The 26,037-nt window shown below is 41.5% G+C and overlaps 2 protein-coding genes across 3 annotated transcripts; one reads left to right on the top strand and one right to left on the bottom strand.

Moving 5' to 3' along the window:
• Positions 1-11,929: 11,929 nt before the first annotated feature.
• On the top strand, positions 11,930-17,308 carry gzf1 (GDNF-inducible zinc finger protein 1). The gene is made up of 8 exons (XM_034228436.1): positions 11,930-12,150; positions 12,730-13,739; positions 14,445-14,628; positions 14,721-14,890; positions 14,973-15,067; positions 15,198-15,365; positions 15,484-15,641; positions 16,044-17,308. Exons 2-8 carry the CDS (start codon positions 12,745-12,747, stop codon positions 16,758-16,760), a joined length of 2,487 nt encoding a protein of 828 aa, XP_034084327.1. The 5' UTR covers positions 11,930-12,150; positions 12,730-12,744; the 3' UTR covers positions 16,761-17,308.
• Positions 17,309-17,651: 343 nt separating this feature from the next.
• Positions 17,652-25,167, bottom strand: napbb (N-ethylmaleimide-sensitive factor attachment protein, beta b). Of its 2 annotated transcripts, XM_034228746.1 has the most exons (11): positions 24,942-25,167; positions 23,224-23,303; positions 22,862-22,978; positions 22,360-22,406; positions 21,951-22,028; positions 21,790-21,845; positions 19,872-19,956; positions 19,679-19,783; positions 19,537-19,605; positions 19,387-19,437; positions 17,652-18,806 (listed from the first exon to the last, which is right to left on the bottom strand). In XM_034228746.1, exons 1-11 carry the CDS (start codon positions 25,040-25,042, stop codon positions 18,705-18,707), a joined length of 891 nt encoding a protein of 296 aa, XP_034084637.1. In that variant the 5' UTR covers positions 25,043-25,167; the 3' UTR covers positions 17,652-18,704. The 2 variants fall into 2 exon arrangements, with proteins under 2 accessions (XP_034084637.1, XP_034084638.1); XM_034228747.1 differs by lacking the exon at positions 22,360-22,406 and having other exon boundaries at positions 24,942-25,148.
• Between the last annotated feature and the right edge of the window lie 870 nt (positions 25,168-26,037).

Genomic DNA, 26,037 nt, shown 5'->3' with positions numbered 1-26,037 from the left:
GAAGAAAGGCTTTGATGAAACAGCTGTAGGCAGTGTCAGGAGAACCATGAGACACTGGGTCACTCATCACTTTGTTCTACCTTGCACCTGAGGGTGTGTGTGTGTGTGTGTGTGTGTGTGTGTGTGTGTGTGTGGTGTGTGTGTGTGTGTGTGTGTGTGTGTGTATGTGTGTGTGTGTGTGTGTGTGTGTGTGGTGTGTGTGTGTGTGTGTGTCCTACACCGGCAACAGCAGCCCACGATCTTCTGCTCAAATATAATTCACCTCAAACACTTTGGCATCTTTCTCGCTGATTCTCTCCTCCTCACAATGTTTGTCATTCTCCTCCACATCAGTCATCTCCTCTCCCCGGCCGGTGCTTAGGATGCTGTTCTGACTTTTCTGCAAGGCCTCGGATTTTGACATCTGGTGGCCTAGATAAGCAGGAAACACACTGAGCACATCAGCCGATCCGTGAGACTAAAGGGCGATTAAAAAACATAATCTACCTGATGTGCAACGAGGGGAAAACAGCCGGGATCACAAAGACTGACAGGAACAAATGAGGACTACATGGTGAAGTGCACATAAAAGACATGAGGGCAATACCTCACATTGTTCCCTTCCCTTGAGTCCATTTTGTCTATGCTTTCTAACAGATATTAAAATACAGTTCTGTGCACATGTGCATAAGTGTGTGTATCTACTGTGTGTGTGTTTTGATCCCACCCCTTTTGTTCCAGATGCCAACAAAAAAAAAGATGTGTATGAGTCATAGCCTCGTGGTGTAGAATATCACTGTCCCTGATGAAGAGCAAATGTGGAGAGACAGACAGACTAGAAACCCAGCGGAAACAGTCTGCGACAATGCTGCTTGGTTTCCACGACAACAATTCTCTGCAAGGATCGCCGGGAACATAACGTTTTTCTCTAATGAGGCAAACCAGATCATTTTGTCCCTCTACCTGTGTACCTAGTAGTCATTTCTCCCGTCCTTGTGCCTTGTATCACTCGTGCACACAGAGGGAGGAAAGCAGGGGAATGGGGGGGGGGGGGGGTGGCTAGGTTATGACTGCAGCTTGTATATTTACTCTGTGCAATGCTTAGAGGGAAAATTGCTCTCTGTGCTCTGATGTGAGACTCACTAGACAAATGTAAAAAAAAGATGGCCCCTCTCTAACTTGCTGATTTGCACTGCAGTGGCAAAGTCAAGGTGACCCTCATACTACTTCTGCTTCACACATTTTCCCAATGTCACTGCGTCCAACTAATCAAGTGTAATCAAGGACTGCCATCTGACTTCACTAATCTCCGGGCTATAATGAGCTTTTTGCCTTTCGTAACAAGTGAAAGGATGCTAGATATTATACCCACGTGAGCGCAGGACAGGCATGAAGGCATACCTCGCAGGGTGCTTAAAATATTGGTCGCAGTACAGCATAGTTCTCATCTCTGTGTTAATCTACGAAGCTCTGACAGTGTTAGTATGTGTGTTGTCAACATCAGGGACAGTCTGTACTGTACTGTACTGTGGGCACACAATGTATACAGATGGCTTCTCAAGGGAGGTCAAGCACCCTCTCTTATCTTGTGTCTCTCACAAATAACCTTGGTCATTGCTTCCTCTATCGTGACCGCCTCGTGATTAAGGGTATCGTCTGTGATTTAAATGTTTTTTTCAAAAAGTTGTCCTTCCTAAAAAATTCTAAACACCAAATTCACTCACATGATGTTGATGACAGGTCATTAAACTCATAGGCTAACCTAAGGCTTGATTCTTTGGATACTTGCTGGTGCAGTTGAACCTTTATTTATATCACAGATGAGCATTGCAGATAATCAGTACATTACATTACATGTCATTAGACGCTTTTATCCAAAGCGACTGTGGACAATCCCCACAGGAGCAATTTGGGGTGAGGTGTCTTGCCCAGGGACACAACGACATGCTGACTGCAGTGGGACTCGAACTTGCTACACCCTGATTCGAAGTCCAGCACTCTATCCACTGAGCCACAGCCGCCCAAGGCAAATAGTTACATTTGTAGCTTAAATTGTGGTTTAGAAATAAAATAATGGGCCTGCTTGAGTTTGACAAAATGTAGGTTATTGTAATGAAGGTGTGGGACATGCCAAATAATTTTGGACATCCTTGATTTAAAGACATTTTAAAAATGAGATTCAAAAATGTGTTGCCAAATCCAATCATGCCAGCTCTCAAGTTTCAAGCTCTTAAACACACCATCAAGGAAAGTTAAAGTAACCTTGGCAAAAACATAGAGACAACTAAATGTTAAGTGTGATTGATTACTGTTTCAATGAAGTTCCAAGCTGCTGCTAAATGACTTTTCCATGGTGGTGAAATAAATGGAAACCAGTGGCTTCCTGTAAAGTGGGATATCCATACACTTATAGTTTCCTTTAGAGAATAGTTCAAGTAAAGCAAATAATTAACTAATTGTGGCTAACAGGCTAACGCATGGACAACCACTGGTCCTCTAAATGTCCTGTCTTCCGGCTCCAGGGCCTAATGGTGATCTCACCATCATGCCCACGATGAATGCTGGATCATTCAATTATAGAGTAACACAATGAATCATTCTCCTCTTCTCTGACAATCTCCTCCACACACCACTCATCTGACACCGCCAAACCACAGAAGATGGCCCTGTTATCTCCATAATGTGGATAAACACTGACAGTTGTCTGGACGGAAGGCCATTTCGATGGCAGCAGATCAAATGAAAGCTCATTATGGGAAAAGTGACACATTAGTGTCTGCAGTGAGGCTTACAGTCAGGGCATACAGAGATGGCAGTCCTGCTGAGAGATGCCTGGGCCCCTGCAAATTCCTCGCCACAGCCTGGATGGAATGAAATTAGTGAAGTGGAGCTCCAGTCCCGTGACTTCACTCAGCTGACAGAAAGAGACACTCTCTGCTAACATTTGTCTGTGTGTGTGTGTGAAAGAGGGGCATTATTTATATCTCGTCCTCTCACTCTGTGTCTATCTCTCTCAAACACTCACATAGATGTCCTGTTCCACAGTAAATGTGTCAGTCATGGGTCTCATAGCTGGAGAAGCCTGTCAGATACTCCCCTCCCCCTTCCTCAGCCCCCATGCTCTTTTTCCTCTCTCCTCTCCATTTTTGGACATTTTTAAAAGGATGTTGAAGCAGAGCGGGGGGTTCATAACAAAAAGAAAATGGTTGCTCTTATAGCAAAGCTATGTTTCTTGGGATTATGGGGATTTGGTGGCAATCCACAAAGAGTTAAAAGGGAACATGTCAGCACTCAAGATCTTACTTGAGGGATTGGATACTCAGAAACTGTGCAGCAAATACCAAACTCATTTTCACGCTGTATTTTTTTGAAGCAAGTAATGGTGGCTATATAAATCAAGCAAGGCCATTGTACATTTAAAACAACAGTTAGAATTAAGCTAGGATGAGAATCATTTAAGAAAAACAGTCGACCTATTTTACTGTATATCTAAAGGTCGGCTTTATTACAGGGGTCGAGCCAAGTGGCCGTGTGGTTGGGCCTCATTTCACATTTTCATGGTTCAGGTATTTTCCTGTCTGTAGTCTCCTTCACATCTGGGAGACTACCCAAAGAAAATGGACATATGCATTATGGAGAACACAGACCTTTGGGAGGCGACCCTGGAGTTAATTTAACACTGTATATTTGACAACCGCTTGCGTATTTGAAAAACAATCCGTCTTGAGCCGTTGTGTCAACAAGCTGAAACCGAACAGCGGGGTGCAACGTTTCTCGAGAACTATTTGTGGGAGAGTCTTTCTTCTTCCCCGTTAATGCTTCAATCCAAAACAGCACTATGGCAATCCCTGTCAAAACTCCCGTCCCCATAACTGATTGACTTAGCTGAAGGCCAGATATGTCAGCAGAGTGTTCGGCATGCCAGGAGGCCCGTGTATGTGCAAAGTGGTGATAAAAAGTAATAAGGACAGCCCCATACGGTTGCAAAAGGCATTCAAGCTATGCGGAATACCCTCACGTCTTTCCCCTTTTTACTGAATGCATTTACAAATGCTGAAAAAACTAACTTTCCTTTAAGAAAAAACGAGAGCTATGAGCTGTGTACAAAGTAAATATCTGCTGATCCAAGGTCAGTATTTCTTCCTCCTACGTTTTGGAGTATTAGTTTCCAGTAGAAAACCTCAACTCAACATCAGCGAACCATGAACGATGCTCACACTCCAGTGACACAAGGGCTTTAATTGGGCAAGACTTTGTTTTCGTCCATTAACACACGGATATGAAAGGATGACTGGTTGAACTAGTGTTCTTTCAGCCAGCCAAGGCCTCTGTTATTGCACAAGAGCTGGGCCTCTGCCATGTTGCACAACTCGGGGAATAGGTGAACCCAGAGGAACAGGGTTAACCTGGCTGCAGTCAGTGCAGTCCCCTCACTGTGACGCCAGAAGATTTTCAGATCAGTCTCTCTTATTTACCATCGGATTTAAGATGGTTAAGGTCATCAGTGATGACAAATTCAGCTCAGAGAACTATGACAATGTTACATGTTCAGATAGACTTGACCCCCTGTGGGAGGGAGAGTGTTTAGTTGCGAGACACACAGACCCGCCTATGCTGATTCCAGCATGTGTTTCCTGTATGGGAATGCTTAGTGCAGTGTGCTTACAGTGTGTGTGTGTGTGTGTGTGTGTGTGTGTGTGTGTGTGTGTGTGTGTGTGTGTGTGTGTGTGTGTGTGTGTGTGTGTGTGTGTGTGTGTGTGTGTGCGTGCGCGTGTAAGAGCGAGACAGAAAGGAAGGGAGAGACGGAAAGAGGGAGAGAGCGAAGGCATATCCAAGGGGATCAAACCTAAACCACAGGATATTTCTGACCTTGAGGGCGAATGTAAGAGCAGGGAGGGGGAAGGAAAGAGAGGAGAAAAGGAAAAAAGAGAGGAAAGCTGAAAGGAAGGAACAAAGAGTTGGAGGGAGAGAAAGAGGAGCGGAGTCTTTGGAGGGCAACTGGAAAGCCTCCAGAATCCTCTGCTCAAACCAACCATAAAATTCCAACTGAAGCCACAAAACCAGTGTGAGGACTAACGAGGCTGCCTATTGCCCACAGTGGGTGTGTGTGTGTCTACGTTTGAGTGTGTCTGTGGTGTGCACACATTTATTTTTTGTGTATGTGTGTGCCATATGTGATTAAAGGGTCCGAGCAGAGGAGGCCAGGAGGCAGACGAGTGATGCAATCCGCGGAAGCATAGGAGAGGACACGAGGGCGGCAGGAAGGAAGGGAGGGAAGGGAGGAAGGAGGGATTGTTGCTTCTGGGGATCGAGCTCTCCAGGAATGTGCTGACGGTCATGTCCCACACAGTCTGAGAGAGTGTTGCATTCTGGGGAGCTATGAGGAGGTGAGAACACCTGTTTTAGTGTGCTACAGATTGCAAATGGGTGATAGAATCACACATTGCAAAGAGATATACTTTGTGAGTCATTATTGTTCATTTTGAAAGGCACAACAATTGCTTTTCCCTGTGCAAAATGGTCTCTAGCAGGCTGGAGGCCCGAATCCACCCTCACGAAGCAGTGGAGAGCTATTTTGGTGCGAGCTACACAATGTCCACAAGCACCCACACAGGCTCGGTGGGTAAGGTGATTGGTAAGCCTGGACAAATACTCTATTTATGAGCATCACAAGAGTGGGAGGTTGTCCTTGAGCTGGTTTGTCTGCTGTCTGAAGTGCTAAGTGCCGTATACAGTTACAATAGATAGAACATGCACAAGGACGAGTGAAGGTGGAGAGGGGGTGAGGAAGGGAGGGGAGGGGACGGGGGGTGAGGTGAATAGAGCACTGGGAATAGAGATGGTGAGTCAGAGGCCATTTGGAAAGTAATTTCATCTCTGAATGCCGTATATCTTTTCATCAATGGAAGGAAAGTATTTTCCGAAGCAGAAGAAAAAGATCTCTGTTCGGTGAAATAGAGCCTATTTGAGGGGGAGAGGATAGATGCCATTCTCAGGTTATTTCTGTGCTCTATTTATTTTGCGTAGGTGAAGTTGTTTGTTGGGATACACTGCAGTGAAGGGAAGTTTGTAGAAAGAATAAGAGTCTACACAGTTATGCTTTGTGATGCATGATAGCATGCTAACCTGTTAACTCAAGACAATGCTAGCATGCTGATGTTTGGCAAGTATAATGTTTACCATTGTCAATATCTTGTATAGCATGTTAGCATATTAACATTTACTAAGTTGTTTTTCAAAAACTGAGTAGTTTTGGTAACACTTTCTATTTTTCATGCCCATTTATAGAATGCATTATAAAATACTTAAGCATTAAAATCCCTGTACTTATGATGTGTTGTATTTACCATATAGTTGTAAAGCAATATTATCACTTGCATATCCATAACGACATGATTACAAGGCACTTTAAGAGGTCATTGTCTTCCATGCAAGGGTGAAAAGTGTAATTGTTATTTCAGAATGATGGTGGCCCTAGAAGGAAACTAAACGTCTCCGAGTTCATTGGTGAGACTTCATAGATATCTTTACCAAATGTTAAGCCAATCGAAAAGGTCAGCTGACAGGCAATGCCATGGTTAGAGCTATGCTGCTAGCGTGATGGCTACATCATTTTGTTCCCTCATAAGCCACAAAGACACACCACAGGCAATAATCTTCACATAATGGCACCAAGAGTCTTCTGCAATTTTGGTGAATCATTGGCAGTGGCGGTTCTAGACCAATTTGACTGGGGGGGGCCACTGGGGGGCCAGTTATTTTCTGAGGGGGGCACAATAAATGCAGGACGAAAAAGAGAACTAGACATTATTATTATGAAGTAATTGTGCATAAGAAAACAATACAATACAGTTATTGGCATTTGTTTCAGTACACTTATTTATTTCAGATATATCTTATAGTTATTACGGTTAGCTTCAGCTTAAGTTATAGTACAATTTTTGCACTAACACCATATCATATTTATATAAAAATAAAGGCAATGAACAGTTACATCTCTACTTTACATCTACAATTACACGGATACAATAGTTTAACTCACCTTCAATTATCGTGGTAAACGTAGGTTTCAATCAGTCTTTCTTGGATGCTACAGCCTCTGATGATCCAAGATGAAAAGTGTTTGTTTTTCGCGCGCTTCAGCCGGACAGTGAAAGTGAGTGCACCGCTCTAATGGGTCCTGAGTGCACCGCTCTAATGGGTCCTGAGTGCACTGCTCTAATGGGTCCGACTAGAATGACGAATAACGTTAGTTCCGTCTATTCCGTCATTCAATAAATCGTGTAATAAATCATAAATGTTTCATGTTTTTCACTTTTCATTTTTAGGGGGGCCACAGGGGGGTCAGAGGTCAGTGTTAGGGGGGCACTGGCCCCCCCTGGCCCCCCCTAGAACCGCCCCTGATCATTGGTGTCTTATATCCTGATGTTACATAATGAGGTTTTAGGGGTTCTATCGACATTCTGGACTGACTGAGTGTGGTAAGGCATCTAGCCAGTGAAAAAGGGAAAAGAGAGGGGGGAAAGGGGGAAGAAGTTAAGTTAAAATGTTAGGAGAGACTACCAGGGATGGGTTTGGACTGCTGTGTGTATCCTGGCAAAGCAGTCTTGGGCTTGACAGGACTGAACAAACATGTACAATATTTGACTTCTGCCCGATGTCTACCTTACAAAAACATGGTTGCTAATTCATGTCCATTATTAATCTGCATAAAACTAATAATTGTAATTTAAGTAAAAAAAACTAAACAAATTGATGCCCACATTAAGTTTAAGATCATGAAAAAAAGATAATTCATGTAAGATGTTTTCTGTAAGTTCACTGACTGGAGGGGAAGAGAAAAATGAGTTGGACCAATTAGTGATTGGTCTGGCATCAGCTGTGTGGTTCTTTGGGCAAGCACAAAGAGAATGCTGCGGTTACTCTTGGACCACTACTGTCTCCACTTCCATGTAGGCAAGGCAAGGCAAGTTTATTTATATAGCACTTTTCAACACAAGGCAATTCAAAGTGCTTTACAAAAAATGAAAGAGATTAAGAAAATGGCATTTAAAATCAGTCATTAAAAAGAAAAGCTAATAAAATAAACATTAAAAGAAAAAATACATGGATACAAGTTACAGTGCTGTCAATTAAACATTAAAAGAAAAAAGTACATGGATAAAAGTTACAGTGCAGTCTAAGATATGAATAGTTCAATTAAAAGCAGCGACAAAAAGAAAAGTCTTCAGCCTGGATTTAAAAGTAGTCAGAGTTGCAGCGGACCTGCAGGTTTCTGGGAGTTTGTTCCAGATATTTGGAGCATAATAACTGAACGCTGCTTTACCATGTTTAGTTCTGACTCTGGGGACAGAAAGCTGACCAGTCCCTGAAGACCTGAGAGATCTGGATGGTTCATAATTTAGCAGGAGGTCAGAAATGTATTTTGGGCCTAAACCATTCAGTGCTTTATAAACCAGCAGCAGTATTTTGAAATCTATTCTGTGACACACAGGAAGCCAGTGTAAAGACTTCAGAACTGGAGTGATGTGATCCACTTTCTTAGTGTTAGTGAGGACTCGAGCAGCAGCGTTCTGAATTAGCTGCAGCTTCCTAATAGATTTTTTAGTGAGACCTGTGAAGACACCATTGCAGTAGTCCAGTCTACTGAAGATAAAAGCATGGACAAGTTTTTCCAAATCCTGCTGTGACATTAGTCTTTTAATCCTAGATATATTCTTTAGGTGATAGTAGGCTGATTTAGTAACTGTTTTAATGTGACTGTTGAAACTCAGGTCAGAGTCCATGACTACACCTAGATTTCTGGCTTTATCTGTTGTTTTGAACATTGCACACTGAAGCTCAGCGCTAACTTTTATACGTTCTGCCTTGGCTCCAAAAACCATTACCTCAGTTTTATCTTTGTTTAATTGGAGAAAGTTCTGACACATCCAGTCATTGATTTGTTCAATGCACTTACTCAGTGTTTGAATTGGAGCATAGTCTCCTGGTGAAATTGTTACGTAAATTTGTGTGTCATCTGCATAGCTATGGTAACTTATTTTGTTGTTCTTCATTATCTGAGCCAGTGGTAGCATGTAGATGTTAAAGAGAAGAGGCCCCAAGATGGAGCCTTGAGGAACCCCACATGTCATATTTGTCAACTCAGATGTGTATTTACCTATAGAAACAAAGTTGTTTCTGTCCTTTAAGTAGGATTCAAACCAATTCAGAACTGTTTCCGAAAGTCCCACCCAGTTCTCCAGTCGGTCTGGTAATATGCTGTGGTCAACAGTGTCAAACGCAGCACTGAGATCTAATAATACTAACACTGAAGTTCTGCCACTGTCTGTGTTTAAGTGGATGTCATTAAAGACCTTTACAAGAGCAGTCTCAGTGCTGTGGTTTGGACGAAAGCCTGACTGGAACACATCAAAACAGTCATTTAAATGCAAGAAATTACTCAACTGTTGAAAAACAACTTTTTCAATGATTTTACCTAGAAATGGGAGGTTTGATATGGGCCTGTAATTGTTCATTACTGAAGCATCTAGATTATTCTTTTTTAATGTACAGTTATGTTCTAGTGTTTACCATTACTGGTTCAGTTCTACATGGATTGTGAGTCAGCCCAGTTAAGGAGCTGTAGAGAGGTCCTGCAAGGACACTGGCCTACCCTCATCCAAATGTAAGTGTTTGCACGATTCCAACACACAAACCGAGCCCGGACACAACCATGGCCACAAAACTCCCCTGTTTTCCTTTCAGTTTGTGTGTGCTCTGTAGCCTCAAATTAAAAATCAGCTTTGGCTTTGAGCTTTTTCTCTCACACAGTGCACATCTTGTCATGTTGTTTGCGCGCTGTGGAACGTCAGCTAAGATATGTTCGGTTGTGTGGAGGAGTCTACCCATAGCAAAGCAAACACGACCCAACGTCAGAATGTTTTGTTTGCTGAGCCTGTCACCTTTCAGCGAGCGTTTGCACAACGTGTTCTTCTGACAAGGTGGTGATGTACCCGTGGGAATTTTATTTTGTTACTGGACAGGCTGGCAACACAGCTGGCTATTAAGGCTGGCATGAACTGGCAACATCTGAACCCTTGGCAGTAGCTTTCTTGATATCCACATTCTCTCTCCCCAGCTGAACTGTGCACTTTTGAAAATCACAAAATGCCCCGCAGTCATTTGAAAAGTCAAACCAGTATCACTGCGGAAAGTAGATCAAAATGGCATGTTCTGAAATGACTATTTGACCTTTTGTTATTTCAGTGCAGTACATGTTTATCTCCTTGATTACACATATCAACCAGTGATGACACGTAGAAACCTCAAGTCTGGTTCTGTGCCATATCTTTGTTCTGACAAAGCATCCTGTGACAACATCACAAACCACAACTTGGGTTTAATATTACCACGAACATTACTCAGAATCTGACCTTGCTGAACTTTTTTTTATACATGTCAAATAACAGTATGTGGCATAAGAAAAATGAAAATGGGACACAGCTGGTCACAACCTCAACGGCTATATAATCTTAATATGAAGCCTGGAGTCCTTCTTTCAGACAAGAAAAGTCGAATAAAAAAGAAAGAGTTTGCAATACTGGGCCTCAAGTGAAAAATATTTTCCTTCTTCTAGTCTCAGTCATGTCAAAAGTTATACTAAAGTCAATAAACTGAAAATTCATTTGTATGACTCATCTCATTAACTTGCACATGGTAATTCAATAATATTTCATTAAACTCTAAGCTTCTTTTCATGTGATAATTTACGCCATTCATATCTATGCAAATGCTTATGATTCCCATGAGCAGTTACAGATCATTACATCTGCAGATTTTGTGCACTTTTTATATAAAGATAAACCAGGAAGGAGCAGTTCTATGAGAAATGTCACCTTAAAAATGTGTGTTGTGAGTGGCAGAAGAGTGATGTAAAATAATAAAAGCCAGGCGAACACTGCGTTCCAGGTCAGAGCTTGAAGTCTGCACAGCTTCGGTCCAGAGAGCAGCATGAGTCACCGGAACTGAGCAGATTGCTAGCTTGCAGAATTCATTAAGACAAATGTAAGGTATATGGATTTCCTCTGGAAGAAAGGAAAAAACCTTGGCAGCTGCAGAACAGCACCCTAGTGAATCCTCAAGTAGCTTTCCATATACCTTTGGAATGACAGCATGCTTTGTGCAATTCTCTACATGATGTATGGTGGTCTGGATATCAAATAATAGGTTTTAAACCCTTCAATGTGTTGGCCAATGTGGTATTGTTTTTGGAACCATTCGCATACAGCCAAAACAGACTATCACAACTCTTTAATGGCAATAGGCAAATACATTTTTAGCAGCTAATTTAATACTTAACAAGAGGGTCTGCCCGGTGACACTATCGGCTAGAATGAGAATAGCCAGTGTGGAAACTGATAATGTTGAACAACATGAAAATGTTGCTGTTAAAGATGCAGGCTAAAGTGTTTTTAAATTCAACACTAGTTGATAGTCTATCCAGTCATTTTCATCTGTGCAATGGCGCCCCAGTGTGGGAACAAGGCAGTAATGCAATAAAAACTGCTCATTTTTTGGTGTCACAGTTACGGTAATGTCATTACTCTAGTAAATCACTGTTTAAAATAACATTAATGCTACAGTTGCTATATATTGGTACCCCGTTCGACGTTTTCACAAGATAGGGGCTAACATTTAGCTTGGACGAAAGCGTGAAGCAGGGTTTTGCCTAAAATAAAATGCTATTTACAGCAGCAACAGTAGCAAATGAAGTGCAACAGATTATTGCTCAACGCCTGTTCAAAATATAGTGGAACGGACAATGTTGGATTATAATAAAGGCAAAGCAAATACATTATGAATTATTATCTAACGTTAGATGAACTAGCTTAACAGTAGAGCCTCAAAATGAAACGTTTGAACAAATGTCAGAGGCGCTACGTTTCAGGCGATAACATTGTGGACTTTTTGTCAACAAACCTGAACAAATGATCCAGGGACAGCAGTTGTGTCTGGGAACTCAAACTTTAAACGCGACCATAAATGAATCACTGATCCCGAGTCAGCCAAATCGACACCGGATGTCAGTAAGTAAAAGGAAAAGTTCCGTTTTCGGGAGAGATTTTCTACAGGAAATACCTTCCGCCGTAGAGAGCATTTGTGAAGGGCTGCCATTTTACCGACCTTACGGTAAGAAAACTTGCTTCGTGTTGTTGTGTGGTTAGCTGGCTGCCACACGTTCACACAAGCCCTGTGTTCAGTGTTCTCTGTGTTGAACTAGTGTTATTGCAAATCCGCTTCAATTAGTTTCGGGATGGTATTTAACGTTAGCTAACCTAGCTATGCTACTGTTAGCATGAACTGAACCTAACCCACTGAACATTATCGTGAACAAATAAAGAATATATACCAACTCTCGCTAGTGTGTTTTTTAAATGGCAGTAATAATTTAGATATTAAAGGGTTGAAGGTGTATCTTTCTTTACATTCGCCATATGTTAGCTAGGTTCGTTATTTCAATTTGCGTAATATTAGCTTCCTTTTTGCATTTGATAAACAATGTATTTACAGCAAATTATAATTATCTAACTTGAACGCAACGTTCACTGTTCTGAAGGTAGCCTCAGTAAATATGTTAAACAACAAATGCAAACGGACATGGTCCCACCGCTGAAAACATGTACATGTGTGTGTGTACACAAATGAATTGAAACACATTATGTTTAGCATTATAAGTCACCATTCCCCCTTTTCTGTTTGTTTTTTCAGAAGCACAATAAAAAGATGGTCCTCAAAGTGGTCCAGCTCACCTCTAAGTCCCACCATGAGAACATCCTGGCCTCTCTGCATCAGCTGAGGCTGCAGGGACAGCTGAGTGATGTCACCGTGCAGGTAGACTACCAGGGAGAAGTGCAGGAGTTCCAGGCCCATCAGGTGATGCTGGCAGCATCCAGCGGCTACTTCAGGGACATCCTCCTCTCTCAGGATGCTACCAGAGACAAAGTATTACTCTCCAATATGCACTCCAATGATTTCTCAAAGTTTTTGGAATTTGTGTACACTGGTAAAGTTGAAGTTGTCAGAGATAAGATTGGTGATGTTCAAGCAACGGCACAGTTTTTGGACTGTGAAGATTTGTCACAGATATGTGGTGAGGCCATGAGTGCTGGAATCCTACAAAAACCTACAAAGAAAACTGAATCTGAGGATGTTGGTAAAAGTGATTTACATGACGCTAAGAATAAAAAAGGGACCAAGGGGAAGAAGCAGCCTAAACGCGTACTTCTCAAGCGGCGGCTCTCTCCTCAAAGCTCTGACAAAGTAGTACTTTCAAAAAGATTAAAGGCAAAGAATGCAGTGAAGAGTGATCAGAGACACATAAAAAAACTAAAACTGAGGCTGACTGGTCGTAAAATCCTTCCGAGGCATTTAAATACCAAAAAAGTGGCTAGCATCAACAATGAAAACCAAGTTACAGATGAAGACACAGTGGAGAATGAAGACAGGACTGAAGCTGAGGCTCAGGCAGAGGATGGGGACAAATCATCTTTGGGAATGCCAGCTTCTGATGTAGATGATTGGGAATGTGAGGGATATGTACAGAGTAGTGATCGTGAGGAGTCCTTATTATCTCTGGGAGAAGAGGAGGATGATGAAGAGGATGAGGATGAGGAAGGACAATCCAAGGAGACATCCAAAAGAACTTCCAAGGCCCAGTTCCAGTGTAACAAGTGCCAGCGGACGTTCCATTATGAGAGAAGCTACTTAAAGCACATCAGGTAGGAAAAATTAGCTAGGTATAGTACATTGATTTATTCCATAGAAACCCCAAAGCTTCTGAAAATAATCTTATATATCGAATTTGGCCAGGCTTCTAGTATGACATTTGAATTCCAGAGCGCACAGCTGTTTACAAGCTAACAAGCTAATGTACACATTTGTGTGTGTTTCTTGTTGGTATTATAGCATTATTTGATTGTTTTAGTATGCCTTAAATAGCCTGGTCATATTGCAAAAAAATGTAAATGTACAAAAAATGGAATATAGCTAAGCAATAATTTAATACTGAAATGTGTCCTTACACAAATTACGAAAATGGTAGATAATATTGCATGAAGGAAGTTATTATAACAATGATGTTGTTTACCAGCTCCCCTGTTGGAGACAGCGCTGTGCAATCACAACCCTACAATCATTATTTTCTGACTTGTAGTACTTAAAAGATTTAGGTCAATCGAGAATGATGCCAAAGCACTTTCAATAGTAAGGCTTATTTGAAGCTAATGCACTTTCAGGTTTCTTGCCGTTAGTTTTTATCTTCATGCTTTATTGCACTTCTTTTACGTTGCGTTGGATAAAAGCATCAGCTAAATGAAATGTTACGCAATGAATTGATCTTATAAGGCAAATTGTCCTTTAAAGTTTAAAGCTGTCAGATGATCATCAATGCCATTTGATGATATATTTCGGTTATTGCTCTCCAGTACTTATCATGGAGTAAAAGCAGATGTCATCTATCGCTGTGAGACCTGCCAGCAAACCTTTGCTAACCGTAGCAATCTGAAGATCCACGAAAAGCACGTCCACAGTAACGAGAGGCTGTTCACCTGCGACTCCTGCGGGAAGACCTTCAAAAGGAAGAAAGATGTTGTCCGCCATACAAGACAGGTGATGATTTATAGTAACTACATACAAGAACGAGAGTCCAATATAACGTCCCCTGATTTGATCATATGTCTTTCATTCCCTCTGCTTTTCAGGTACATGAACGTAACAATATGAGACATGTCTGCACTGACTGTGGGAAGGCTCTCAGCTCCAAAACTGCCCTGTTGTTGCATGAGAGGACACACACAGGGGCCAAGCCTTTTGAGTGCAGCGACTGCGGGGCCAGATTTACCCAGAACTCTGCACTCAAGATGCACCGCAGGTACGGAGCTCGCTAAAGATGCTAAAAGGCGCCATATTGTTACTAAAAGTTGAGCTAAATGTTCTTGTTTTCTTACATGTAGGACTCACACAGGAGAAAAGCCATTTGCATGTGATGAGTGTGAGTCCAGGTTCACTCAGAAACACATGTTGGCCTATCATAAGCGATCACACACGGGTAAGAAACTATTGAGACCGTCATCTTTAACCCTGCCTCTGTCTTCTAAAGTGAGCCTGCAACCATAAAGACAAGGCTATCTTCACGTATCAGATCATAACTGAATAGATTGTTATTTCCCTCTTGTTAGGAGAGAAGCCCTTCATGTGTGAGGCCTGCGGGAAGAGCTTTGCATCTAAAGAATACCTGAGGCACCACTCAAACATCCACACTGGGTCCAAGCCGTACAAGTGCGAGCAGTGTGGCCGAGGCTTCGCTCAGAGGAATTCCCTACACCAGCATCTGAAGATACATACAGGTAATTGGATAAATCGCTGACCTCTGTTTTTCTTGTTAATTCGTAGGCGTAATACTGAAACCAGTTGTCTACTGATTACAAACTTTATATATTCTCTGGCATCTCTGTTTATTCCTAGGTGAGCGTCCCTACAGCTGTAAAGACTGTGACAAGCACTTCACCCAGCTCAATGCCCTCCAAAGGCACCAGCGTATCCACACAGGAGAGAAGCCATACATGTGTGGTCTCTGTCGGCGCACCTTTACAGACAAGTCCACCCTCCGTAGGCACACTATGGTGAGCACCGTTTATCTTACTGTAGCAACAATGATCCCATAGGGTAATTTTGAACTGTATAGTGGCGCAGGAATAACTCCTAAAACCTGGAAACTAGTAACCACCATTAACATGCTTTTGCCAAGATTTTGTTTTCTGCCATATTCCGAAATCCAATGAGAAAATCCCATTGCTTTTTGTCTAGGGAGCCCTTGTAAATCTTTCATGTCGGCCCAGTGTTGATCTAACTTGTACTGTGGCAGAATTAATTTACCCTTGATGAAAAGGGGGGATATTGGTCAAGAAATACTTAACCATTTGTATTTGAATCACTCACCCTGTGCTTCCTTGAAAAGTAAAAGTGTCCACGCATGCCTCCACGGTAAACGATGTGAAAATAACATAAGCCTGTCAAACTTCCAGATTCATGACTCCAGCGCTCCGTGGAAAACCTACCTTGTGGTTCTGGAGGGAAATGTGGAGGATAAGAAACCAAAATCTCCTACAAAGGGAAAGAGTGAAAAAGCAGGAGCAAAGGAGAAAAGGAGCACCGCTAAAAGAAATAATGTTGCTGCTGCTGCTTCTGAAAACACTCACACAGACTCCTTTGAGATGTCTTCTGAGCCTGTGACCCTCCCACCTGAGTGGACCGGCCATGGGGCCATCGCTCTGGTCAGCCACGGGGCCCTCGGCGGGATCACCGTCATCCACACAGAGATGCCCCCTGGGACCCAGATCCAGCCCATCTTAACCACTGACAGCACGGGGGCCAGCATCATTTCCATAGATGGGTCAGGCATCCCTTTCTCCATACCAGTGTCCATTGCTCACAGTCTGCCCATGTACTCTGAAGCCTCCATGTCTCTGTCTACATCCACTGTTGTTTCTGATGGCTCGTTCACGTCAGAGATCCAAACCATTCCTACGTCATCTGTCCTGGAAGCCGCGGTCTCACAGACCATTTTAGCTCCAGTTTTAGAAACGAAGGCCACGTCCCAGGCGGATATTTCGCAGCCTGATCTCCTGACCGTGGTAATCGGTAATGGTGTTTGCCCAAATGAACTAACAGCTGCTGTCCAAGGTGATGGAACGCAGAGGACAGCAGACTTAGACGATCCCTTAGCTCAAGATGCTGTGTAGGAAATGCTTTTTAATATATAGAATTTGATCTGGGTGGGAAGAATTTAAAATCACCCTTTAAATGGTATTTCACGTTTGGAATTAGCTGTGTGAGTGTGTGTTCTGACCATGTGGTGTTTCATCATTACTGTCATCTCAAAGTCCTTTGTTTCATTAACAGACCGGGGTGTCTTCAGTGTTAGTCGCACTCTAAAATGTGAGGGTATTTATCAAGAAAAAATTAAAATCATGTTTCAGGAATAAAATCTAAATATGACTAAGATATTAGTGTAATCATAAAATAATATTGTACATATTTCATCAATTATAGAGTCAAACGTGGCATAAATCATACTGCAGAGGATTTGTTATGGTGTGATTGTGTGAATCCCTCAAAACTCTGTCACTTTTCTTTCTTTAGAACCATGTACACATTACCACAGCTGTGTTTCAAACAGCATGAAATCCTTTATCCGGCTACACCCAATAATGAAAGTTGTACTTTTTTTTCTTAAAATAAAGAAATGCCTCTGAAGTTCGTAATTTTCCTTCAGGCTGTTTAATTGTAAGTGACTCCTATTCAAATGCATAGCAAGAAAATGTAATTAATTGTATTTTTTGTAGGGAAATGCACACTAACCATTATACAGAAATCAAATCACGGTTATGTAAGGAGGACATGGCGCAGTAAGGTCAGAACTGGACTAACATAAAGATGAATAGTTCAACTTCAGTTATAAGGTTTTTTGTACTGCTGGAAAAATGCAGTTACTGGGATAATCCTTGAACTGGCAAATAAAATGTTATAAGCCTTACGACAAATAGAATTGTTGAATGTTGAAAAACTATCAAAGCTTAGAAGTGAATTACATTGCTGGTTAAAAAGTATGGTCAAAGGTAGGAGAACACAGCTGGGATTATAAGATCTTTATTATTGTCCATTCGTACTAGCATACAGATCATATCCAAGGTCCATTGTCACTCCGTGTGGAAGAAGCTGGATGCGGAGGGCGACTCGACCCTTTAGTAAAAACTTTGGTCTGGCTCACACTAGAGAATGTAACACGAGGCTAATCTATACACAATGACATGCTTTAGCGACTGGCCGTTTGGAAGGGGAACTGCAGTAGTAAACCCTCGAGGATAAGTTCACATCACAACACAGCATGAGATGAGTAATGATGCACACAACCCCTAAGATTACTGCCCCTGGAAATAAGGAGGAAAGGTTTCCACGTCAGTGCTATTCATTCAAAGATACATTCTTCCACAGGCAAACTAGAAACCACAGATTCAAACATTCAAAGTACATGAAGAAATCGAAAGTAATATTAAAAGAAGCAGAAGTAATTTCAGTATGCACGTGTGTTAGGGAAAGAATCAGTGATTAGATCAAAATGTTTAACAGTCTACCCTTGGTCTTCCTCGAGAAGAGTCGCTCCATGTAGTAATACATTGGAAAACAAAATCACTTTCTATGTGGCTGGAATTCCTAACAACACATTGACCTACTCCAGCAAATACAAAATAAATATAATAGTACATTCTTGATAACAAACTGAACATTTAAATAACTGTTTTAAATATAACAAACTACATTTTAAAAAAACAAGCTGCTTCTGACTAGGAAACAATAATTGTACAAAACATGCAGTGCTTGGGGGGGAATCTGTCCCCCCCCCCCAGGACAGATTCCAGCAGAAAAAGGGTATGCAGCAATCCTCTAGACAGAGTTGAGGGCGGAGGATTTACAGTCTGACTAGATTCAGATACGCTCGTAAGGAAAGCAAAGATAGTACTCTGACGGTGTAGCAGTAGTGGAATATTCAAAGTCGTCTTCAGATTCTATACGCAGTGAGGTGAGTGAAAGTGTGTGTGTGTGTGTGTGTGTGTGTGTGTGTGTGTGTAAGCATGCATGATGGATTTGTCCCTCTGTGCTGCATTTTTACACCCCAGATTCTTTCTTCATTTTAAATCCCCTTCATCGCCCTGGATGGTCTTTTTGATGCGCAGTAGGAGGGTTGTGTGCCACTGGTCCAGACGTGAGATAGAGTCAAAATCTTTTATCTGCATGGGGGGGGGGGGGGGGGGGGAACACAGGAATAAGATTATTTCCCAAATGAGGATTACAATGGAAAATTCTGCTTACTTAGTTTACCCTCACTAAGGACATTTTCGGCTGTATTAAGGCATTTTGTCAGGGGTGTGAGTTTTTTTCTCCAAACGTTGTAAGTCCTATAATAACAAATAATCAGTGAAATTCAAAGAAGTACATTAATTTATATACAGTTTATATATTTTATGGCAGTTTTTAACTCTACTATTTTAGGATTTAGTGAGACACAAGGGTTAATTTGTAATGCTTTACTGGTTCAAATTCAAATTTCTCCCAACATCTGCCATGTAAGACTGTGCTTTATGTAATATATTTTCACTTTCTAAAATGAAGTTTTAAAACTTGTTTTCAGTTATATATGGACGCCCTCCACCAGTCTGTAGGACGTCCATATCAACAGACGGAGTGGATACCTGAGATAAAGCTTTCAACTTTCTTGAACACACAGGGGACCCAGGACAGCAGCTGAACAAAGGGATTTCCTGTGCTCTCCAAAAGTTTCAAAACTTTGTTAGGTTATACAAGACTTACTGCCTCTGTGAAAGCTTCACTGTTCTGTTCCTCATGAGCCTCAAGAAGTTTCTGTTAAGACAAAGAAATGTAGGTTACTCATAGAAACTGAAGAGACTAAGAAGGAAAAGTAAGCTAACAGAATCCTCAGGGTTTTTAGTATCGAGTTACCTTCAGCAGTTTGCATTCTCGAGAGTCTGAGAAAGCGGGGAACATCTCCTCGTATTTTTCAATAGCAATCTGTGGAGACAGTGTGTTAAACCAACTGACAGTCCAAAATCCTGAGACTGACCCCGCAGCGGTATAAACTAACCTTAGCGTTGAGCTCATCGACGATGAAATGACAGAGGGAAGCTTTGAAGAAATACTCTTTGGCGCTGTATTTCAGCAGTGGGTTATCCATCGTGTTAGCTCCAACCTAAATACATCCAAAACTGTTTTAGAAATGTCAACATTACCAAATCAGTTTGGGCTGAGGAAGTATGACAAGTACAAGAAGTGCTCACCTGCTCGTAGATCTCAATAGCCCTCTGGTACTGCTCTATCTGGGCGCAGTAAGCCCCCACCTTCAGCAGACACTTGTTGGCAGAGCTATGGAAAAGTGCAAAAGGTACACAAAACATTTAATACAACACGAAATATGAGAGCTATACATCTGGAGTATGAATCAATTGATCCATTCATGTGACTAGTTTGCAGTTCAAAAGCATGGTACATTAGAATGGAAAATGGTGATGGTTAACAGTAGAAGATGACACAGGTAACAATAACTTTGATTATCTACTGTAAATGTCAAACAGCCATCGTTAACTTTATTATCAACAGATAAGTTTAGAAAGCACGGTAATCCTTTATAAGCTCAGTGGGATTTTTTGTAGCATTCAGTATTCTGATCTGAATCCATACCTAACCTGGTAAATGCTGCTTGTTTATCATTGCAGAAAACTAATGTCATTCTGCAGACAGGCCCTTTTTCAGTGCTACTGCTGTATTTTATCATGCCATAGCAGAGTGAACACTGGTGTAAATAATAATGATATGCTTGTTAAGGTAATAAGAGACATTTGTGCCTTCCATGCAATGATTCAAAATGTGAAAATGCTCACAGAGAGAGATATAGAGATAGACATACAGTATAAGCTATCCAGCAGAAGGTTTGTTAAACTAATTTACTAAAATAATCTAAAGTGAAATTGTTATTGTTTTAAACATTCTAATCCTAATGAGTTTTATCCTAATATCATGGTGTTGAAAGTAAGAGTGCTACACTAAGTGTGCTACTATTAAGGCCCTGACACACCAGGCCGATTTCGGCTGTTTTCGTAAGTCGGGAGACGAAGCGTGTCCTGTCGCCCAAACTCAATTTGGTGTGTCCCGCACCGTCGACCGTGACACGCCTTATTTGGACTGCCAGACCCGATGCATGGCCGATTCAACATGTTGAATCGGCCATGCATCGGGTCTGGCAGTCGGACCAAACAATCACTCTGATTGGCTGTTCAGCTAGCGAATCAGTGCATGAGAAGCGAAACGGAAGTGAGGGACGTAAACAAACGATTTAAGAAGGCACACACAGACTGATATTCATTTTCATCTCATCATGGCGATCTGGAATGACGCAAACGAAGACTTGCTCATCACCTTGATCCAGGAGAGGCCAGCTCTGTACGACATCACAGAGAAAAGGTACTCGAACCGAGTAGTGAAAACCGGACTCTGGCGAGAGATTGAAACGCAACTTGGCTTCTCGGGTAAGATCTTTTTCATCAATTGAGCTCTTTAGCAGATACTGTTGGCTTTTTATTGTTTGCCAGCGTACAGTGACGTTAACGTGAAATGTAATTTGTTATTTCAACCTTGTGTTTTGTTGTTATCTTGTTGCTAGCTGTTGCTAGCTGTGCAGTTTGGCACTGCATATAGATATGAATTGGACATGCTAACTAGCCACAATGGTTACATCGTTTATTTGTGTGCTTCAGAGAAAGAGCTGAGGAAGAAGTGGGATTCTCTGCGAACCCAGTACACCCGGTACAGGAGACTTGCCCCTTCGGGTAGTTGTGGAGCACCAAAGACGGGCAGACAGCAGTGGATCATAACCAGGCTGCAGTTCGCACACGCTATTTGTTGTTGTTTATATCACGCAGTCTGTTCTTCTTCTGTCTTCCGGTTGTTGCCTATTTTTAATGACGAATACACACTACCGCCGCCTGCTGGTAAGGAGAGTTATTGCCACTCACGCACAGAAGTCTTTGCGGTGTGTTCCCGTGCGACACATGGCCAAGACGCAGGAGAACACCGCGACGCAACAGCCGACGTCGGCGAGTCCTCTGGTCACTGCTTGGTGTGTCAGGGCCTTTATGGTAATGATCAGTTTAAGAGATTGCAGAGCTGGAAAAAGTCATAACATGCAGTATTTTACATTACCTGTTGGATTCTTCCCCTTTGTAGTAGTCTGCTGCTTGTTCATAATGTGCAATAGCCTTTAAATAAAATAAAAACATGTTACACAAATACTGTTGTGTGTTCCTCAAACAAATATGGTGGTAGAATCCCTACTGTATAACATCTCATTGTGTGATTCTTACCTTTTCAATATCCACCAGTTCAGACTCGTAGATCTCTGCGATATTGATGTGGTGTTTGGCTGCGATGGTGAATCTTCCCTGGAGGAGAAGAAGATAAATCATTACTAACTGGATCTATCCAGAGTCAATGTGTTGCATGCATTACATTCTCAGTGCAGAGAGGCGAGGTCAAGCAAGGTTTAAGCTTTTGAAATAAATCCTTGCTAAAGGGAATGCTAAGTAGGCAATTTGGTCCAGGTAGCAAGCTAAATGATGTGATGTTAGATCTACAGTAATACTGGGAATCCAAGAAGAGTAGACGTCATCATTTAACATTTCTCAGCTATAAAGTAAGTACAATGACACAGCTAGTTTCTGGATCAGAACATAGATGGACACTTTCTATATGCATCTTACCCTATGACCTTACCATGTCTGTGTATATTTCGATGGCAGCATTTAAACACTTGATTGCCTCTTTTAGCAGCATAAAGGCAAGAGGAGGGAATAATTAGACATCATGTTAGTTTTGTTCAAAGCTAACATTGTGCACAGCACCTGTTATGCTGTGTTAGGATCAAATGAATATGAAGTGTAAAACAAAACCACAACCTAGACCTAAAGTATGGCTTAATCTATATTTGGAAGACGATTGATTGAGGCCAGAGAGTACAAAGAGCCCTATAACTCAACTAATTGGAAACTCCATAACAAGGGTAATAACTCGCATATTATAATTCATTCAAACAGCAAATCAATAAAGGCAGATTGTAAAAAAAGTGAAATCGGTCTCGTTATAAAATATAGGCTCATAGCTTGAAACTAAAGTAAATCATTAATTACTTTAACAGTGCAAATATTGATGTCTACAATTTCAGGCACTAAAATGTAAGTTGTGATTTTGGACCTAATGAGTTACCACATGTTCTCACCATTGGGGTCAGACTTCTTGAAAGCATTTCCTGCATCAATGAAGCTGGTGGCACAGTCGTGTTTGTTCTGCAGTTGCATGTGGAGACGTGCGGCTTTGCAAAATGCATTTCCAGCAGCTGAAGACAAAAGAAAAGAGGACAGAGACTTTCACATACACACATACTTTCTACTTTTCATTGAGCCTACACTTTAATTTATGCACATAATTCCACTGTTCTTCCTTTTTTCACTCGTGGCACCTTTACAAGTGCTGTGCTTGCAGTTATAGTGACAAAAGATCAGCACATAATCCTACAGCTTCTGAAGTTTTTTTTAATTGATATGGTGGATTTTTCTTTAGTAAAAAAACAGCTCATCGCACCGCTCCAGTTCTTGGCCATCTTGAACATGTTTGCTGCTCTGCAGTACATCTCGCATGCTTCTTCCACCTTCTGAGGTCCTCTAGACAAGAAAGTAAAACAAAAGAAAACAGATGTACACAGTTTAATATAGTTCACAAATGCATACAGTCTCCATGGCATACTCTGGCTAAAACAAATACCCAGTCTGACTTTCATATTAAAGTTATATCGAATAAACTTTCTTAATGGCACCATAGGGTGATGAACTGTAGAACGTGGTGCATTGCTCAGGGTGTTGCCATGCTAAGACTGGTGTACTGACTTGTATAAATCCTCCACACAAGCATTATAGATTTCCCTCCCACCATGACAGAAAGTGGACCCCTGGGAGCTCCCTGGAGTTATAATAATACGCTGGCCATTCAATCATGGCAGAGGATTACGTCACTGCTTGGTCAGCCACAGAATTAACAGCATAAAGCCTGCAAAAAGTTATCACGCAAGAGAACTGCCGACAATTAACATCTGGGGGTCACCTTTGACCAAGCTTTGAACAAAAACCCTGAGTCACAAGAGAACATTAACTGCTGGCTTTGTTAATTTGATGTCTATGTAAACAAAGCCTTCTTGTCTCTATGACATTGTAAAATATATGCAATTATTAGATTTATATGAAACCATATAAATCATCTCCCCAAGGTCACTAATGAATAATAGGTTTCTGACAGGAGTGTCTGTTACTCTGTAATGACAGCAGATAGGGAAGCGAGAATCACATCACTTTTTTAATGAACGATTGAAGGTCAAATTAATAACAAGGGAAAGTACATGAATTGTTACATTTGTGTTTAAGGTTTGCATCATCATAAGACCTTGGGTCTATGTGTGTTGGGTATAAATAGGACATTTTCAAAGCATATGTCATTACAGTATAAACACAGGTGTCATCGATACAAAATAATTAGGGTCCCGTTCTATTTAGTGTATCACAGTCATGCCAGTGAGCAGCATACACAACCCCAGGGCACCGGCACAACTAAATGGAACATGGCCAAATCTAATGCTATTACTTACACCTGTGTTTACCCTGCAACGTGTGTAAAAATGGCTGCTATGCAAAGATGTTATTCTGGTGTCATTGAGTGCACTGAGTAAGTAACTATTCAAATCGAACCGTATAAATACTGTTGTGTTACAAGCTATAGATTTTCGGCCATTACCTCAGGTATTACGACGTTAGGCTTTCAAGGCTTTCGAGGAGCGTATGTTAAGCTTTTCCACAGAAGTGGTGTAGCTCTATATCAAAATCAATTTCAGTATACAATTACATGTAATCATAAAGAAATCAACTGATAAGACAATTTAACAATATTGACATGTACCTTGTACACTACAGAGACTGTGTGAAGGTAGAACATACAGTCAAAGCAGATATCCTAGTCCTAGCCAAAACAGCCTGCTGCGTAGCTTTCAAGCTAGCGCTAGGTTCAGCAGAGATGCCTTGTTTACAATGATACTGACAGCTAACCTAGCTCACTGACATACAGGAACCGATTCACTGAATGTCAGGTGTCGTCACACTGGTTTAATATCTAACTAAACCTTTACAATGTATTGCTAATATTAATATCCAGCACCAGCTAAATGTATGTCTACATTAAGGTCGGCTGCGTGCTAACTTAGCTACTAACAGTTAAGGCTTGCTAGCTGTTTGTTCTTTGGTGCAGTGCTGTCTTACCCTCCAAACATCCCTCCCAAAAAAGAGCCAGAGGTCTTGCATTTCTTGTCAGCGTCGGCCATTAGCTGAATCGCTTCCTTCTCCTTTCCAGAATTGTCCATTGTTGCTTTATTCGTAACACACTTATAGTGAGGCAGAAGATTCCGCTGTGTACAGTAAGGATTACAGTCGATGGGTTTATTCAGTGTAGGCGTGCACCTGCCGACGTTAGTGGTTTAGCAGAGCACCGTGGTATCGCGGGAGTTTGAGTGTTTTACGTGACAAACATATATCGGCTTCAAGGGGGGGAAACTACAATTCCCACGGAAGCATGATTCGCCACAATATATTTGACGTTTATTTGTAAATATAATTAAATTGTAGGCCTACAAACTATTCATAAAGATTAATTTTCCACTCCGTAAAGATAAAGTACAATATATTATCGTCTGAAAATACCTTGGTAAACAACATCACCACCGACCAGTGTACGTTTTGTTTATTTACAGGAGAGGACGCTAAAGCATCACAACTCTGCACCTAGTGATGGTGAGATGAAGCTTTATGAAGCTTTCCAACCAATTGGTTCGCAAAAGGGTTCATCTCATGAGGCTTCATCATGGGCTTCATTTGAACACAAGCTCCCCTGTTGGTCAAAGTGTGTAAAACAGGCATATTTGACATCTCGACAGTGTACAGGTGTATTTTTCCGCATCGCTCTAATCGCTCAAGTTTCACCGCGGCTGTCAGCTGTGTTTACTTCATTCAAACAAGATGCGCTGGAGAGAGAGCGGGGCGTATCTCCATGTAAATCCTATCGGAATCGGATCGATCAGGCTAAAAACTAACCTGTTGCTGCTCCGTCCACACTCACAACAACGTCATACAGACATAAATAAAGCAGTAACTGTATTCGCCATGACATAGAGTAGACAGTCTGTGTTTTGTATATGTTTAACTTTTGTCCAGTTTCTGAACAGATATGAGGAGCTGTGAGCTCTGAGTGTGTGCTAACAGCAACTACCAGTAATTGGAAACTATCAATTATCAATGTTTTTTAATACACCTGGGCTTTCCTTGCTGTAACATGCAATACAAATATGTATCGCTGCATAAA

Source organism: Gymnodraco acuticeps, unplaced genomic scaffold, assembly GCF_902827175.1.
Source record: "Gymnodraco acuticeps unplaced genomic scaffold, fGymAcu1.1, whole genome shotgun sequence".
In the NCBI taxonomy this organism is placed as follows: Eukaryota; Metazoa; Chordata; class Actinopteri; order Perciformes; family Bathydraconidae; genus Gymnodraco; species Gymnodraco acuticeps.
The sequence above is the reverse complement of the archived record's forward strand: the minus strand, read 5'-3'. Positions and strand labels throughout refer to the sequence as shown.